The sequence below is a fragment of the Fringilla coelebs genome, assembly GCF_963513975.1.
Source record: "Fringilla coelebs genome assembly, chromosome: 20".
NCBI classification, from domain to species: Eukaryota; Metazoa; Chordata; class Aves; order Passeriformes; family Fringillidae; genus Fringilla; species Fringilla coelebs.
This window is the reverse complement of record NC_140046.1, coordinates 1,088,829-1,105,080: the sequence shown is the minus strand read 5'-3', so window position 1 is coordinate 1,105,080 and position 16,252 is coordinate 1,088,829. Positions and strand designations below refer to the sequence as shown.

General features: G+C 51.3%; 1 protein-coding gene across 7 annotated transcripts in view; it reads right to left on the bottom strand.

The window, feature by feature from the left end:
- MSI2 (musashi RNA binding protein 2) overlaps positions 1-16,252 on the bottom strand; it is a 199,929-nt gene that overhangs the window by 50,167 nt on the left and 133,510 nt on the right. For all 7 annotated transcript variants that reach the window (XM_084219019.1, XM_084219020.1, XM_084219021.1 and 4 more), the window contains exon 8: positions 525-607. In XM_084219019.1, coding sequence (XP_084075145.1) covers positions 525-607 — 83 coding nt within the window. The remainder of the gene's footprint in view (positions 1-524; positions 608-16,252) is intronic.

Sequence of the window (16,252 nt, the reverse complement as noted above, 5' to 3'; positions counted from 1 at the left end):
CTGGGAAAAATTAGCAAGTCAAATATTGAATCGGGCCTCCAGCATATGCCAAGGAGATTGCTTTGATCTTATCCACACTAAAAGCTCTATTATTAAATTTAAAGTCTGTGAACACATATCAGACTGATATACAATGCATATCTGAATACACATTTGAGAAGCAAAGGATGTTTTGACAAAGGGAAAAAGAATATTTTAGCCGAAAATATCAAAGTTACTGCAGCAATTGAAATACAAATGCCCCTTTTCATCTGGCTCAGGGCACCCCACAACCTGGGACCTGCCTGTCACTGAGGAGCAACTTCAGCTGAACTGACACCCTCCTGCAGCCCTCTGGTTCTCACACCCAACGCTGCTCTGGGGAGCTGCCTGGGCACACAGCAGGGCTGGGCAGTGCCCCAGGCTCACACCTGACCCCCAGCACCCTCCCAGAGGGATGTCCCCCCACCCCTGGGCAGGGCACACGCCAGGGAGGGGGGCTCAGAGCTCCCTGGCACCCACACAATGCCAGCACCAACACTCACCATTTTATTATTGATTTCGTGGAAATGAATTTCACAGACTTTTTCCACCACGTCTTCATTTTCAAAAGTTACGAAGCCAAATCCTATTTAATAAAGATAGAAAAAGGGGAGGGGGTAAGGAAAACATTAGTTAAGTGTAACAATTTCATTTTAATAAAGCATTATTTAGCCATTGGGACTTTGGAAAACTTCTGTAACAACACACATGTGTGGCTACACCTGCTGCTATGGAGCTGTTCCTGAGCTTATTGCAGCCTAATGGAGGGAAGAAGCATTGTCTGAGGGAAAATTAATATGGTTCTGTTCCAGCTCTTCCATAGGATTTAATGGAGAATTAAAACCTCCTTATGGATTTTTTGATCCATCCTGCAGAATTTAATGGATAGTTACACCCCAGTTACATGATGGCTCGGAAACTACAATAAGGCTGTATTTTCCTTTACACCTTATAGGTTTTTAAGAGCCATCTCTACAAAACCCAATTATATTTCTATGGAACCATATTGATTTCATCTCTTGTTTAATTCCATGGGACTTCTCCATTAGAGCTGACTCATTACATGACCCAAAAACCATAAAAATCTGGGAAGACAGAAGATGATTCCTCATTTACCCCTGGCAAGGAGAAAAACCCCAGTGCCTCCCAAACACAGAGCAGCTCTGTGTGTCGTGTGTGCTCTGGCTGCCGGGTCAGCCCCGCTCCGGAGGTGGTTATTTGTCCCTTTCTTCCTGAATTACTTCCTCTAATACCTCATCAGGACATCCTGAGGCCTCCAGGAACCCATTACACTTCAAGCCTCTGATCTAATCGTTCCTCTCTTCTCAGTGCCGCTTCAAAGAGCCGAGGCTTTGGGCTGTTCGGGCTGTTTGATGCCCGCTGCCCGCCCTGCTGGGGCTGCGCTGGAGGCACTGGCAGCCCTCCCTGCTCCCTGCTCCTGCCTCAACAAAATACCCCAGTCGGTGTGCCGAGAGGGCTCCGCGAGTTAACACCGACACTAATTACGCTAATGAAAGCTAAAGACTCTGAGAAGAGGCTGGAGCCCGTGCGCAGCCTGGGAAGCGCTGCAGACGGACAGGAGGACAGCCGCAGGGCAGCCCTGCCCTGGCTGCGGAGGAAAGGCCATTTCAGCTGAGCTCTGGGCAGCTCTCCTGGCAGGGCACGGTACCTGCGGCTGTGGGGAACGCTCCCATTCCCCTTCAGACCCTCTCACTGGGGAAAGATCAGCAGGGATGGTTTCCAGCCCTCCTCCAAGGCATCCCCACGGCACGCCAGGCTCAGCACCCTGCTCTGCTCTGCACCTACGGCAGGCAGCAGCTTGCATTTTTTTACATAACTCACGTCTTTCATTTGCCTTCTAAATGACTCCATTTAAATCTACCTTACACAGCCCTGCAGTTAAAGCTAGGATTTTTGTGGCTGAGCGCCTGAATCTGGCATCCCAGGCATCCCAGGGCTGGGAGCAAAGCGGGGCCGGACCGGAGGATGAGACGGCCGGGCTGGGGCTGCACGTCATTAATTGTTCGAGCACCAGCAACATCTTCATCATTAGCAGCTCATTAGCGAGTGCTGCAGTTGAGGATTCCTCTTTCAGCTTGCGTTAGGTCTCGGTGCCAGGATGGAGGGCAGAGGGAATTTAGGAGATTAGCCCGAATATGTGAACACCGCGAGGAAGCCGCCGCAGTCATTACGGGTCTGGACTGGAAACAAATCTCCCATTCTCATCCCACTCCATATGGCTTAAGCACAGGTTTATCAGAAATTATTTGTCTGATTAAATCAGATGGCCACCCAGCTTTCTGCATTTCCAGATTCTACAACAATAAAATAACAATCTGTAGGTGTTAGCAGGCATTGCAGGTTTCTGAAAGATCTGTGGCACTTGGTCAGAGTGGCCAGGAGAGGAAAAGGAGAGGAAAACCAGAGGTGACCTCTACCATGCCCAACACCTCCAACTCAGTGGGAGCAACCAGAGGATTCTCGCCTGCAGGCTCACAGGCACTTAAATTCCTCCCTGGGAGGGGGGAAAGGGTCTGGAGCAGCCTGGGACAGTGGAAGGTGTCCCTGCCATGGCAGGGGGCGGAATGGGCACCTTGTGGTTCCTTCCAACCCAAACCATTCCGTGATTCTTTTCCTGTTCCACTTTGTGGGTATCAAATTCCAACTTTTAATAACTGCACGCACACAAAGATCCCCCTGCACGCAGGGTCTTATTAGTTCCCATAATGAATACAAACTCATATTTAAATTACCAAAACTCTCAGAAACCTTCCTGGGCTAAATAGACAATTATTTCTTCTGAGAGGTACTAAGAGTCAACAAAAAACTGGTTCTCAGAAAGTGTATGGAAAAGATTAACCCAAAACAAAGGCGGCTGTTGAAAACGGTGACAGAAATAGGATTCTGGTTGTCAAGGAGCACACGTTTTAAAATGAAATTATACTGCATCCTTCTGAATGAAGCTATTATTGGAAGCTAACAAGCTCTATTTAAGAGATAAGCATTTAACAGAGTCAAACGGTTGGGTTTTTTATTCAAATGAATAAAACTGAATATTCATTTGAATAATCTTTTCTGTAAAAGAAAAGACAAAGAAGAGGCAGAAAAATAAAGTAAGAGGCAGAGATGCCCCAAACGAGAGGCTCTGAGCCAAGCACCAGCACTAAAGGAAGCTGAGACATGTATCCATGACCTTCAGGTGAAAAACCCTCCTCTGGAATCTCCTGGGAATGAGGAGTTCTTCCACTCCATTCATCTGCTGCAAAAGGAGTCAGCCCACTCCATTCATCTGCTGGTTCATGGGCACCAACAGGAACCAAAGTGATGCCAGCCCAGACACCTGACATCCAGTGGTGCAGGACACGTCCTCCAACACACTGCACACCAGACAGAAGAAGATTTCAGGGAGAATTTCTTCATGGAAAGGGTTGGAAGGGGCTGCCCAGGGGGGTTTGGAGCGCCCATCCCTGGAGGTGGCACTCAGGGCTGTGTGCTGGGGACAAGGTGGGAAGCAGGCACAGCTTGGACTCAGTGATCTTGGAGGTCTTTTCCAAGCCCAGTGATTCTGGGATTCTGTGAAAAGCCTCCTTTGATCCCAAGCCCTGTTCAGCCACCAAAGCTGCCCTGTGGGAAGGTGGCTCCAGAGGGTCAGCTCAGCAAGTCCTGCCACAGTATTCCAGAAATAAGACAAACATTGCTCAGAGAAAGGGACTGAAGCCATAAACAGATTAAAATACTGTAAAAGAAAAGTCAGAAGCCATAAATACTATTAAGAAGCCAGACTGAAGATACCAAATGTCAGGACTCTCATGCTCTGGATTTTGGTTTTTTTCCTGCACTAACCAACTACATTTCACACTTTTGTCATCACTTGAGAGTTTTTACGTCAAACTTGGTAAAATATAGCTGAGATGACGACACCAGGGCCATGAAATGCATCTCCTTTCCCTGGCTGGCAGCAGCATTCCCAGAGCCCCAGGTCTGGCTGCAGTGATCCGTGTCACAGCTGTGGCTGCACATGCAGGCACGTCACTGCCTGGCAGAATGACACCACAGCAGCTCACCCGGGTAAAGGTCTCACTGTCAAACCTCTGCTGGCCTTTCAACGAGCCAAACAAGGTGACTGCATCCCACAGCACAGAGGTTAAACCCAGGCTAATGCTGGGGTTAACCCTGGAGGCTCTGTTGGGCAGAGCAGGACCCTCCTCAGCCCCCAGGCAGAGCAATGCCACAGGTACAGCACCTCCCAAGCTGCCTGGAGCTCACCTGCTGATGTGGAGCGAGTCACTCAATCTCATCTGCTGCGCTGCCTGAGGCTGGGACAGCCTCCTCCTGCACTCACAGCAACCACAGAGCTCCTGAAAATATTCTGGGAACCAGGGGATCACCAGGGCTCTTTTGTCCTGCACAGCAATCCCAAAGAACGGGGCAGGGGCCGGGAGCAGGGAGAGGACAAAGGAGGAGATCTGCACACCCCTGTCACACCAACAGGGCTCTGCCTAAACCTGGCTCCTGCTGCTCAGCAAGAATCACCCCACAGTCCCTTGTGAGTGCAGGGGGAGCCCCCTCTCACCCAGAGTGCTCCACAGGACCCCCTGCTCCTGCCCCCCACCCATTCAGTGCTGGGATGGGTCCCTGGGGTCCCCGGGGTCCCCGCTGCCTCCAGCCCTGCCTGGGAGCTGCCCAAGGAGCGGCTGTGCTGACAGCTGGGACAGCCAGCCTGACACCTCCCAGCAGATTCATCAGGAAACAGCAGCTCAGGCTGGGCTCCCCCTCTCTGCCAGGGCTCTGGAGCTGACCTGCTCACCCACCTCTGCTCACTCCTCACATCTGAGCTACTTAAGCTCTGAAATGCAGAAAAGTCCAGTCCCGCTGTGGTATTATTTATGCACCTGCTTTCTTGTTTATACCCATAGTTTTGGCAGCTGGTCCTGTGAAAGGTAATAAAATGCCTTTCAAAAGTAAAAAAAAAATTAAAAATGAAGAAATGTGACCAGACAAGCCAGGCATAATAACATTAAAGCCCGTGTCAATTAATTTTTCCTCTTCTTGATAAACGAGCCCCATTCCATCCATTAATAATGAGGGAAGAAACAAGAAAAGTTGACACTAGTTTAATTTATTTTCTCAACTTGCCTGGTCATATTTCTCCCTGTTGCAAAGCTTTCCGGTGCTGCTGGGAATTGCAAGTGGCTCCCACACAGTCGATGCATAGATTGGTGTGAATCAATACCATTCCACTTTATTCACACATCCCTTGTAATCAGAGAGGAAAAAGTTCCTTAGTAAGCTCCCAGCCTGCCAAGCTGTCTTATAAAAATAATAATAATAATAAACTGCCAGGTGGGGGTAGGGAGGGGGATGTGAAACCAAGTCCTGCGATCACTGTCACCAAATCTTGTCTTTACAGGTGAACAGAACACCGAGCAGAGGGGACAGGACATTTTAATTACCCAGGAGACAGTAAACAATGGATGTTTTTAATTTCTGTCTGCAAAGGTACTACAAGTCATTACCCCCAGAGTCTGGGAATGGGGACCTGGGGGTTTAACCCTGTGTCAGGGAAAAGCCCTTCAATCCTCAGCCCCAGAACCCGACAGCCAGGACTTGAAAACTCAGCCCTGACTTTGCCACCTCCTTATGGTGTGCCTTTGGAGAAGTCACTTAAATATTCCCTGTGGTCTGCATCCCCCTCACTTCCTTGTCCCTTCCTCTGAGTTTTCATACCACAACTCAGCTTGTCAGAGCCAAACCCTGTCTAGGACAAAAGCTGACAGAAGCTGTTATTTCCTACTCTTCCAATTTCCTGTGCTGCAAACACACAGAAGGAAGGAAGGAGAGGTTCAGGTTTCCAAAGCAGCAGTTCTGCACACTCAGGGGACACAGCCATCACCTGAGACACACACCTCAGATTTTACCTCATCTCCAGCAAGGGTTTGCTGGGGAGACTGGTGAGCACACCTGAAGGCACCACCTGCTCCAAGGTGAACAGGATCTCACCTCACCCTTGTGATAACCAGACCAGGAGATGGAAGGGCAATATGAGGTTAAAACCTGTGGTCTAGGATGGAAAACATCCTCCCTCACCTGTAGCATGTGCTCTGCAGCCCTGCTGCTGGGACTGGAACCCACCAAGACACGACCTGCCTGCATGTGCACGGGGTGTTAACGCACACCTGGGGTGTGGGGCACAGCCAGGCTCTCCTGCAGACACAGACACCTATTTAAAGTGTCAGTAAACTCTCCATAAGAGGAGATAAATTCTCAGAATGAAATGAGCAGGTCAGCGAGGCCAGCCCCGCTCAGGCAGGGTGGTCAGGGCACAGCTGGACAAAGGGCACCTGCAAGATCCTCCTGTGCTTCTGCCTGGGAGAGCTGCAAGGCTCAGGCTGCTGCTCCTTCTCCCACGGCTGCGTGGCATTTCCACAGTGAGAATGCTCAGAAACGGGAAAAGGCACCTCGGGGTGAAACGGGGCAAAATCCACCCAAAGCGGCTCTGGGGAGGGATTTCCCTGAGGGGAGGATGCAGAACACAGGGACTTGTCCCCCTCTCCAATGAGCCATTCTGAGCCAAGGTCTCCAGGTCCAAAGGGCACCGGTCAGGGCTGGGATGGGGTCCCAGGCAGAGCCCTCGAGGGCAGGAGCAGCCAGGGACCCCCGCGCCCGTCACAGCCACGCTCGTGGCAGCACCACCTCAACTCCTGGTAATAAATCTTTCATGACAACAAACCTTCATTAAAATTTTATTTTATTAACGTTCTGAAATCAAACCTAAGCGCTGAGTACATAATGACTGAGACGCACACTACGCTGAGCTTACTAAATGCCACTTTTATCATATTGTTAATTAACAGAAACGATTAATGCGCTCGCAGATCATTTAGAAGCATTAGCAGTGACCTAAGAAAAATTGCAGGTACGTGTGATACATCTGCACTTTTCCATCAGAATTTTCTACACAGGAGGCCCTGAAGTTTGCTCCCAGTTCAGCTTCTCTCTGCTGGGGACGTCACAACGGGCACAGATTTGTCAGCAGCTCGGGGATTAAAGCATCAGGCTGGACTGGGAGCTACTGCAGGAGAAAGTTATCTCCACCTTTTCTTTTTCCTCACTGTTTGGGAGCAGCCCCACCCTCACAGCCTTTCACTGCTCCTTGTTATTCAGGTACAGATTTCCCAGCCTCCTAAGGAGCCAACAGTATGGAAATGCTGGGAATGCTGCTGGGTGGGAGAATACAGCAGACTCCAACAGGTTTCTTTCTGCTATCAGAGTACCCCAAGTATTTGTAAAATCCAGTTAATCCATCTACAACCAGAATGGGAACCTTGTGCTTCTGTCAATTCATTAGTGAGACCTACAGATTCTGGCAGCCAGGAGGGACAAAGGCCACCACCCTGGGTGCCAGTCAGCCCAGCCAGGCTCCCATCAGAAAATCAAGCCCCCGATGCTGCCTCAGCCACCGAGTGCCACGTCCTGCCATCTTTATCTGTTTGCCCACAGGCGTCAGATACTCTCTGCCTGTCAATTCCTCCACAGTTTATTACCAAATTTCTAAAATATTACATTTTTTATTATATCCAAATTCACTTTATTGCATTTGACAATACAGATAATCACATACCATATGCTCCAATGTTTCGAACCCAATGCATGTTGACAGCAGTTTTTATTCATGATGCATAATTCCATCCAGGGCTGACAAAGGCAGCACAGAACCCAGCCTGGTGTCAGGGTTTGGAGAGGGGGGGAAAATCCTTTTTTCCATTTCCTTTTCTTCCTTTTAACAACAGATTTACAAAACTGGGAGGAAAGATGCTTTGCTTTCTGAAGAAATAGGAAATTGGCTGAAAAGATGGGCTTATCAAAGAGATGTCTTCAAAATATTAATAACATGTGGGGGTTGGTTATTGTAATTATTTGCACATGAAACTTGCTGCTAATGGGGTGAGAGAAGCACAAGGGCTCATCAGGGGGGAGCAGAGGCTGGCACAGTGTGGGGGGCACGAGGCTGGACCCCCACTCCTGCACATCCTCCTGCCTGGCTGTGCTCACTCAGAGCTGAGACCAGCTCCTCTATCCCAGGTGAGAGTGGGAAGGCACACCTGGGATGGCTGGGGGAGAGCCCCCGTGTGCAAACCCGAGCAATTCCCCATCCCAACCTCGTATCCAGGCAATAGATTCAACAACTTGAGAGATGGCCACGCTGTGCAAACCAAACAGGATGCTACGTCTAAATTAAGCTGTAATGACCCGCTCCGAGCTCTTTATTAGCCAGGTAATGATCATTTAAGAGGAGGTTACTATCTTGAGCCAAGGGCACCTAATACCATTACTGAACTTGTTAAAACCTGCCAAGCAAGTCATTATTTCCAGCACTATTTCTTCTTCTCTTAACACAGCTTTCTGCCTCTCCCCTTGTGCTGCCCGGCCGTAAATCCCGGGATCAGGCAGGCTTGGTCACCCTTCCCCAGGAGCCTGAACTGACCACGAGCAGGCTGGGCATGAGACAGTAACTGCACAAACAGCAAGCACTGAAAAACTCTCACTGGGTGAGCTTTGAGGTCCCTTCCACCCCAAACCATCCTGAGATTCTCTGCTCACAGGATACTGAGGTGTTCTCCCACCTGTCCCTGTCACACCCCCCAGGAAAACAACACCTAATCCCTCACATCCCTCTCCAAGCTCCAGTCTTGCAAAGGCTCATACAAGGAAGAGAATAAAAAAGAGGGGGGAAAAAAGGGAAGAAGCCCAAAGCACACAGGCAGCTGCTCTGAGGCTCTGTGATGAGCTCCACTGGGCGCTGCTGGCACGCGGGATGCGCTCACTGAGCCTCTGCCCAGGAGCCCGGGGAGGGAGCAGAGCCTCCCCAGCATCCCAGCCTGGACAATGTTATGAATGACACCAGCAAGCTGCCAGCTCAGGAACTCATTACTGTCAAGGTAGAGCGTGGCTGGCTGCCAGGCCCCCAGCCCTCACGCTCGCTATGCCAGAACATCCACACACAATTTAATTGCATTATAATTTCAAAAGTGCTTTTCAAACTGGAAAAAGGCATTCACTGATTAACCAGCGAAGAGCAAAATTGTTTATGAAATTGAATACAAAAAGCTACAGAAATGTAATTGGGTTGTTCTAGCACCTAATTTTCAAGCCATTTTCCCACTTATTTAATCACGAGATACAAAAGGAACTAGTGAATTGACTTCATACTAATTAGATTACTCCCTGCGATACTCCAAGCCTATATTCCAACTGGTTGATAGTGCTGCTTTAAACAGAACAAAAAATGGAGCAACAGCTTGTCTGGGGCCATAATGCATTTGTTTCCCATCAACCCTCTCCTACTGGAGGGCCATAAAACCCAGGCCAAATTCCCCCTAACCTGCCATTGCCAGTCACCCAGAAAGCACTCACTTTCCCCAAAAGGAAAAAAGAAAATCATCTGCCAAATGATCCTGGCTGCTCCCAGGCACCAGCTCGGGGCTGCCCATCACAGTGATCACCCAGCTGGGGAGTCCCTCTGCAGCAGGGAGTGCCCACAGCTGGAATCAGCAGCACAGCAAAATGTCACAGTGCGGGAGGAGCTGGCTGTCCCCAGCAATGAACACTCAGGCTCCCCAGGCAGGGAAGAGCCAGTGAAGGGGAGCTCTGGTTCCCACTGCTGGGTGCAGGAAAAGCCCCACAGGCAGAGCTGAGCTCGGGGTCTGACCACATCATGCTGCCAACATCACTGGGGCTGCTCTGAACACGTGGTGCAAAGCCATCTCGAGATGGAAAATATGACTCCCTTTCCCAGCAGCAAACCAAGAGAGCAGCAGACAGCTTATTTTATTCTAAATCAAGTCACTAAATTAACAGAAATTTTATCAAGTCTCTGGCTTCCTGAAGAACAGTTTTTGAAGATCCATCTACGCCTGCTCCTTCTGGCAGAAGTTTTTTTAAAGCTGCCCAAGACCCACTCTGCACCTGATACAATCTGCTCACAGCTTTTCCACTAATTTTAAATGTTATTAGGTGCAACATAATTGATTATATAATCAAATGTGGAATGTACATTATCAAGATATTGTAGCACTTCACAGGCCATTTAATCAGCATATCTGGGACTGTGCCAAAATGAATTAGCCTGCATTAAATTTCAAGTACATATTATTGGTTGTATTTGTCTCCATGTTTAAGCAGGCGCTTGCTCTTACAAAAGAAATCTGAAATCCTTCAATTATAGAAATAGGTTATTAAAAAAAGTGCAAGTATTCTTTCCCAGAGCTGTCTCTTCTGCAACCAAGAGCCCAAAGCTGTCTTTTCTGTGACAAAGAGGGGGGACAACATGTGCCCACCCGCAATGGGGCATTTGTGGGTGCCTGATATGGGGAGGCTGCGAGGGGCAGACCCCCAGCCTGCCCCCATCCAGGCCCACCTCTGCCACATCTCAGCAATGGGCCAGTTTCAGGCTCTAAGGCACCAAAAGGCACCAGGAATCAGTGTCCCCTGGCTGGTGACAGGGCCATGCTTCACCTCCTGAGCCTGTGTCCCTGGAGCCGACCACTTCCCCCAAACTGAAAAGGGAATTAAAAGACAGATTTTAATTAAAAAATTAATTTTTAAAAATTCTGCTTGATTTCAGCAAGTGGAGGAGAAGCACGAGGCAGCTCAGTGGTGGAGGAAGGAGGCCAAAACCTGCCACTGCTCCTGCTCCTCTCCAAGCACCCGCCAAGCCCAGAACCTTCCCCTTGTCTGTGCTGCTGAAATTTAACCCCCCCACCATGGATTCCGGGGTGCAGCAGCTGCCAGGGGTGCCCCAGAGAAATGATGCATCTCCAGAAGTGACTTTGCAGGGGGAAATGTTTCCAGCAGCTCGCTCAAGGTGACTCCTGCCCACCTGGATCCTGCAGCAGAGGCAGCTCGGGGCTGGGGGCACAGAGCCCCCCCAGAACACACACAGCCCTGGGCTCCCTGGCTGCCAGCAGAGGTTACAGAGCCCTCCCTGCAAGCTGCAGAGCATGGAAGGCAGAGTGAAGGGCACTTTGCTGGGAGCAGGCAGGTGTCCTTCCCTCATTAACACTCCAGCACAGAAGATGAATGGGCAGGTAAGGGCCACGCGCAGGAGCTGCTGGCAGCTGTCACTGCAGTCCCCAGGCAGAGCACCCAGCCTGGGCTCCCCCCAGCAGGGCACCCCCTCCCCCTGGTGCCCCAGTGTGACACTGCCACAGCCTGGCCCCGCTGTGGGCAGGCACCAGCCCAAATTCACTCCGGTGAACGAGGGGGCACATCCTGCAGGTGTACCCCCATGGCCTGCAGCAAGCCCCCCATCCTCAGCAGTGCTCTTCCTCACTTTAGTGCTTCAGCTGCTGGATTGGCATCCCTCCCCAGCTGCTGCTGCTGCACCCACAACCCTCTGACACGCTTTCCTGCAGCTCTGCAGCCTGCATGGATCCCAGCCTCCCTGGGCTGCATCCCGAGGCACTGCCAGCCCTGCCTGGGAAGGACAGCACGGACGCCCTGCTGCCCAGCTGGCTCCATATAGCACAATGCAAAGGAACAACAAACCAGGCACCAAACAACAAAAAACTATTCAAGGAATTGAAATAATTGACTAGGGTCAAGGGAAATACCAGCAAAAATGAGCAGCTTAGCCTCAGGTTAAGCTAATCCCTTTGAGCTGTGCAGTATGACCCTCTGGGCTAAAACTTCAGCAGCACACAACATTCCTGGACATTATTAATATCCTTGGCCAGGGCTCCATCCCTGCTGCTCATGCACTGTATCAGCATTTGCCTAAGCAAACAATGCAGACTGCTGGGAGGGAGAGAGCCTGGCCAGGACAGATGCTTTGAATGCACACACGACTCGTTCCTCTGGATACAGATGTAAAGAGCAAAGGATTTGCTCAGCTATTCCTGGAAACCAGCTCCCACCACCACTGAGGGTGTGGGATAGAGCTTCAAACATCCCTGCAAATGCTGACCCAGCTCTCCCCCTGAGCATGGGCTGAGAACAAGAAAAAACTTCAAACTGCTCGGGTGTGTGTTCCCAGGAAAGCTCTGATAGAAGTACATGAGCTGGGGAAAACACCTTTTAATGTAAGCTTGAAGTCTGATTTTTGTCCAGGAGCACAGGTGAAGTGAGGTAATGCAGAATCACAGATTTTGTGATTGGGTTGGGTTGGCAGGGACCTTGAAGCCTGTCCCATTGCAGTCTCCTGCCAAGGGCAGGACACCTTCACTAGAGCAGGCTGCTCAGACCCCCATGCGCTGCCTCCAGCTGTCACAGCGGCTCCTCACGAACACCAGAGATGCTCCTGGCCCCAGCATCCATCCCAAGCTGCACACTCCTCCCCTGAAACAGGGCAAACAGACTTGCTTCTGCAGGAATAGCTCCAGACAGTCAGGAGTGATCAGACTGTACACATGTCCAGGGGCAAAGGCTGACAGAGGCCGTTAAAATGCATACATCAAATTTTAAACACGGCATAATTGTGTTTTATATGGCAGACACACATATCCTGACACCTGTTCACACAGAAAACCTGAATCCAGCCCTGAGACGTTCTGGGGAGCGGCTCCCTGTCTGTGCTGTGCTGTGCTGAGGAGGTGACCCCTGTGCAGGGCTGGGGCCAGCAGGCACAGCCCCTCTGTGAGCAGCCCCTGCCCAACCTGCCCATCACCCCCCTGGCACCCCACGAGCCCAGCACCACAGCTCTGCCCAGCCTGACAGAACTGAGGAGGGTTCTGCTCTCCCAGTGCCTGTCAGGGCAGCAGCTCAGCCCTGCCAGAGCACAGGACATCATCCATTTATGGAGCCCTTTGTGGATATTACCAACCTCCCATTGAAGTGACCAGAGTAAACCTAACAGATCTTAATCATTTTTTCCACTGCTGGAAGCCAGCAATAAAAAAAAAAAAAAAAAAGAAAAAAAAAAAAAGAAAAAAAAAAGCCACAAGTGTATTTTGGGAGCACTGTTGGAGAAATCCCATTGTTCTTTGCTGCATCAATAAAAGCAGTTTTGCTGTTTGATAGTATAAAGTGTTCGAGAACCAGATGCAACAAAGGAGAAGAATCACCCTGGGAAAGGAAACTTTTAATAGGGACCACACAGAGCAGAGTAGCTCTGTAAAAGGGATCTGCTGGGAAAGGAGAAGGAAAACAAGACTAAGACAAGCACAAAACCCAGAGCCCTTTGCTAATAATGACACCTAAATTTTAAAGTATCACATCTGAAATAGGCTTCCCGATGCTCCTCAGGTACAGCAGGTGCTTCCCTTCCTCTGCAGCCACTTTTCAAGACCATGCACAGACAGATGAGGTAAGAAGAGAGGGACTTTCTCTGCTGAGCCATCCCAAATCCATGATTTGTTATCACTTGTCTTCTGCCTGCCTGCGACAGCTACAGCCCTCCCTGCTGTGAAGGGCTCCTCTGAAATTGTCTCCCCTCCATCCGTCCCCGTCCCACCCAAGCACAAGCACCTTCCTCAGCTGTGCCCAGCCCCAGGACGCCAGGGGATCACAGGCTGCAGGATGGGGTGGACAAAGCCCCACGGATGGATGGGCTCCTGCCAGAGCTCCCCCCGAAGCGCAGCCACGCTGCTCTGTCATCTGCCGCCTTCGGAGGTGACCTTCTCCAGTGCCTCCTTCCTGCTCGAATCCATCCCAGCCACAATCCCAGGTGCACAGGCCCAGCAAAGCTTTATTAAAGCTTCCCTCTCCTCCCTGTGTTTTGGTGACATTGTTTTATGGATTTCCCCCCGCGCTCAACCTTTGTTCAAACCATCGGGGAAAACGCTGAAATCTTTATCCTTAAAAACAAAAGCGCCAGGAGCAGCAGTCACAGCAGGGGAAACGGGGAACTAATTACACACCCTGAGCCTTCCCCGGGGTGTTCTCACAGTGCCCAGCCCTCCAGCTCCGTGCCTGGGCTCGTCCCCAGGTGCCAGAGCAAGCCCAGACCCCAAAAAGCAGCCAAAGCCCGCGGATGAGCACGGACTGGCTCCTGACCCGAGCTGGGAACACGGGGGGCGGGGTGGGGGAGGCATTCCACGAGAATCCCCTTTGCCTGCCCGCTTTCAGAGCAGACAAAGAGCTCTCTGTGGAGGAGCAGTGTGTGTGAGATGACCTTTTCCCTGGTCCCTGCAGGCTCTGCAGAACAAAGCTGTGGCAGATCTCACCGCGGCTCGGGGCAGCGGGAAACGCGGCCGCTCCTTCGCTGCGCTCCAGCTCAGGAGGCAGGTCAGGGTTTTGGGGGGTTTGGCATTATTCTGCTGGGACAGTGAGCAGTGCTGCTGACCAGAAACCCTCTAGAGCCTGGGGCCCCATCCCAGCCTCACACGCTGCCTCCAGCCACAGGCTCAGCGTGCCTGCGCGCTCCGAGCTCTCAAGTGCCGCTCTCAGACTTCCTGGCTGGTTCAAATCCCACTCTGTAAAGGGTAAAGCAACCTACAGGGATCTGTGCACTCCCAGGGAGTAGGGACTGCTCGTGATGCAGCCTGAGCACAGAGAAACGCTCTGGCCAGGCTTCCTGCAGACAACTCCCCCAGCAGATTTACACTTGCTCAGGATTTACTGGGTCAGAGCAGGGCACTGCCAGGACAAGGGCTCCTTTGGACCAAGCCCCTCTTGTTTCGAGCTCTTGGGCTGCAGCTGCCACCAAAGTCAGTGAGCCCCATCTCCAAACTCTCCTCCACGAACCTACAGTCGTATTTAACTGCAGAGAGGACAAAGGAAATTTTGGGGCACAGCATACAAGAAAGCTGCTTGTCTCACCGTGAAATAAGGCCTGGCCATTCCCAGAAGGTTACTCAGTGGCATGGGAGAGGGGGGAGCCCCAGAGGAGCCATCCCCATTCTGGGGGGCAAGAGTCAAAAGGACCAGAGGACAAAGCTGCCAGACTCCCGCCCCATATTCCTGCTGGGCAGGACCTTCACGTCCCAACCCAGAAAGGGTCTATTTCCCCTGTTTGCAAAGCATTTGGGTGGAAGGACCTACAGTATCTGTGGAAGGAGAAAAGAAACCCCAACAAACTACAGCGCCGTGCAGCTCAGCACAAACCCTCAGCGCCAGTCACCGGGAACAGGCTATTTATAGCTGAGGATCATTAACTGTATTAAAAAAGTTTGATGTTCTCTAACAATCTGTGTCATTCTGAGGCTCTGGCCTTCCCCCTGACGCTGGCTGATAACTGGAGCAGTGGTGCTGAATAGAGGTAATTATACACCAGCTCAATAGGCTGAGCCCCGTGCCGAATGTGAGCGCGTCCTTTCCCCAGGGCTCTTGCTCAAATATTATTCCAGCTCCCACAGCCAACCACAGGAAGAACACTGCTATGGATACTCTCATAAAACTGCATAATTATGAATAATGCTTTGGTTTTGAACAAAATAAATCGCCACACATTAAAAAAGTGCTTATTCCAACCTGGTGCTGGAAGAGATTGAAATGCCAAGCGAAGCGAGGCATCCCACTCCTGAAACACTGACCCTCTCTGGTATTTACCTGCTTCTGCTGGCCACAGTGGCTACCTGGCTGTGGAGCAGGGCTGGGCTGGCAGGATCACTGCAGCGCCTGGAGCCCACCAGCCCTGGACAGAGGAGCTGGAGCAGAGGGGCTGAGAATGCCCTGGAACAGCGGGTCCTGTTATCACCCCCTTATCAGCCCCTGGGCAGCTATTCCAGCCCCACTCCAGACGTGGCACACTTGGTTCCCATCCAGCTCAAAGTTTATCAGCTTGTAAGAAATGTACAGCGAGGAAGCACAGATAACGTGTGGCTGATCCTTATCAGCAGGCACACAAAGCCCTTGTGATATGACACATCCAACACATGCCTTTAAAGACTTCATGTCTTGATCTGCTTCACGATGGCACTGGTGGGGCTGACACCTGCCTGCCACCACCCCTCCATCCCAGGATGGGAGATTTGCAGCTCTGGGGGGCTGCACTGCATTATTCCCATCCCCGCAGTGCCGAGGCACTGGAAATGATGCGGCCCCCGAGGTGCCTGCACGGCCACTGCTCCGGCTGGGCACGCTCGTGGAAGTGCCAAAACCATCTGTGGTCAGCTGTGTGAGCCAGGAAATCAGTGTGCAAGCAGCTGCTGTTGGATGATTTCCACACTCACCCAGCCCAGCCAGGCTGGTCAGCCCCAGGCTCGGTGCCCACCTGTGGGCAGAGCACCAGCAGGGCTGGGCACACCTGGGGCTCCATGGCCCGAACCCCAGTGGCAGGAACACACTGAGCCCG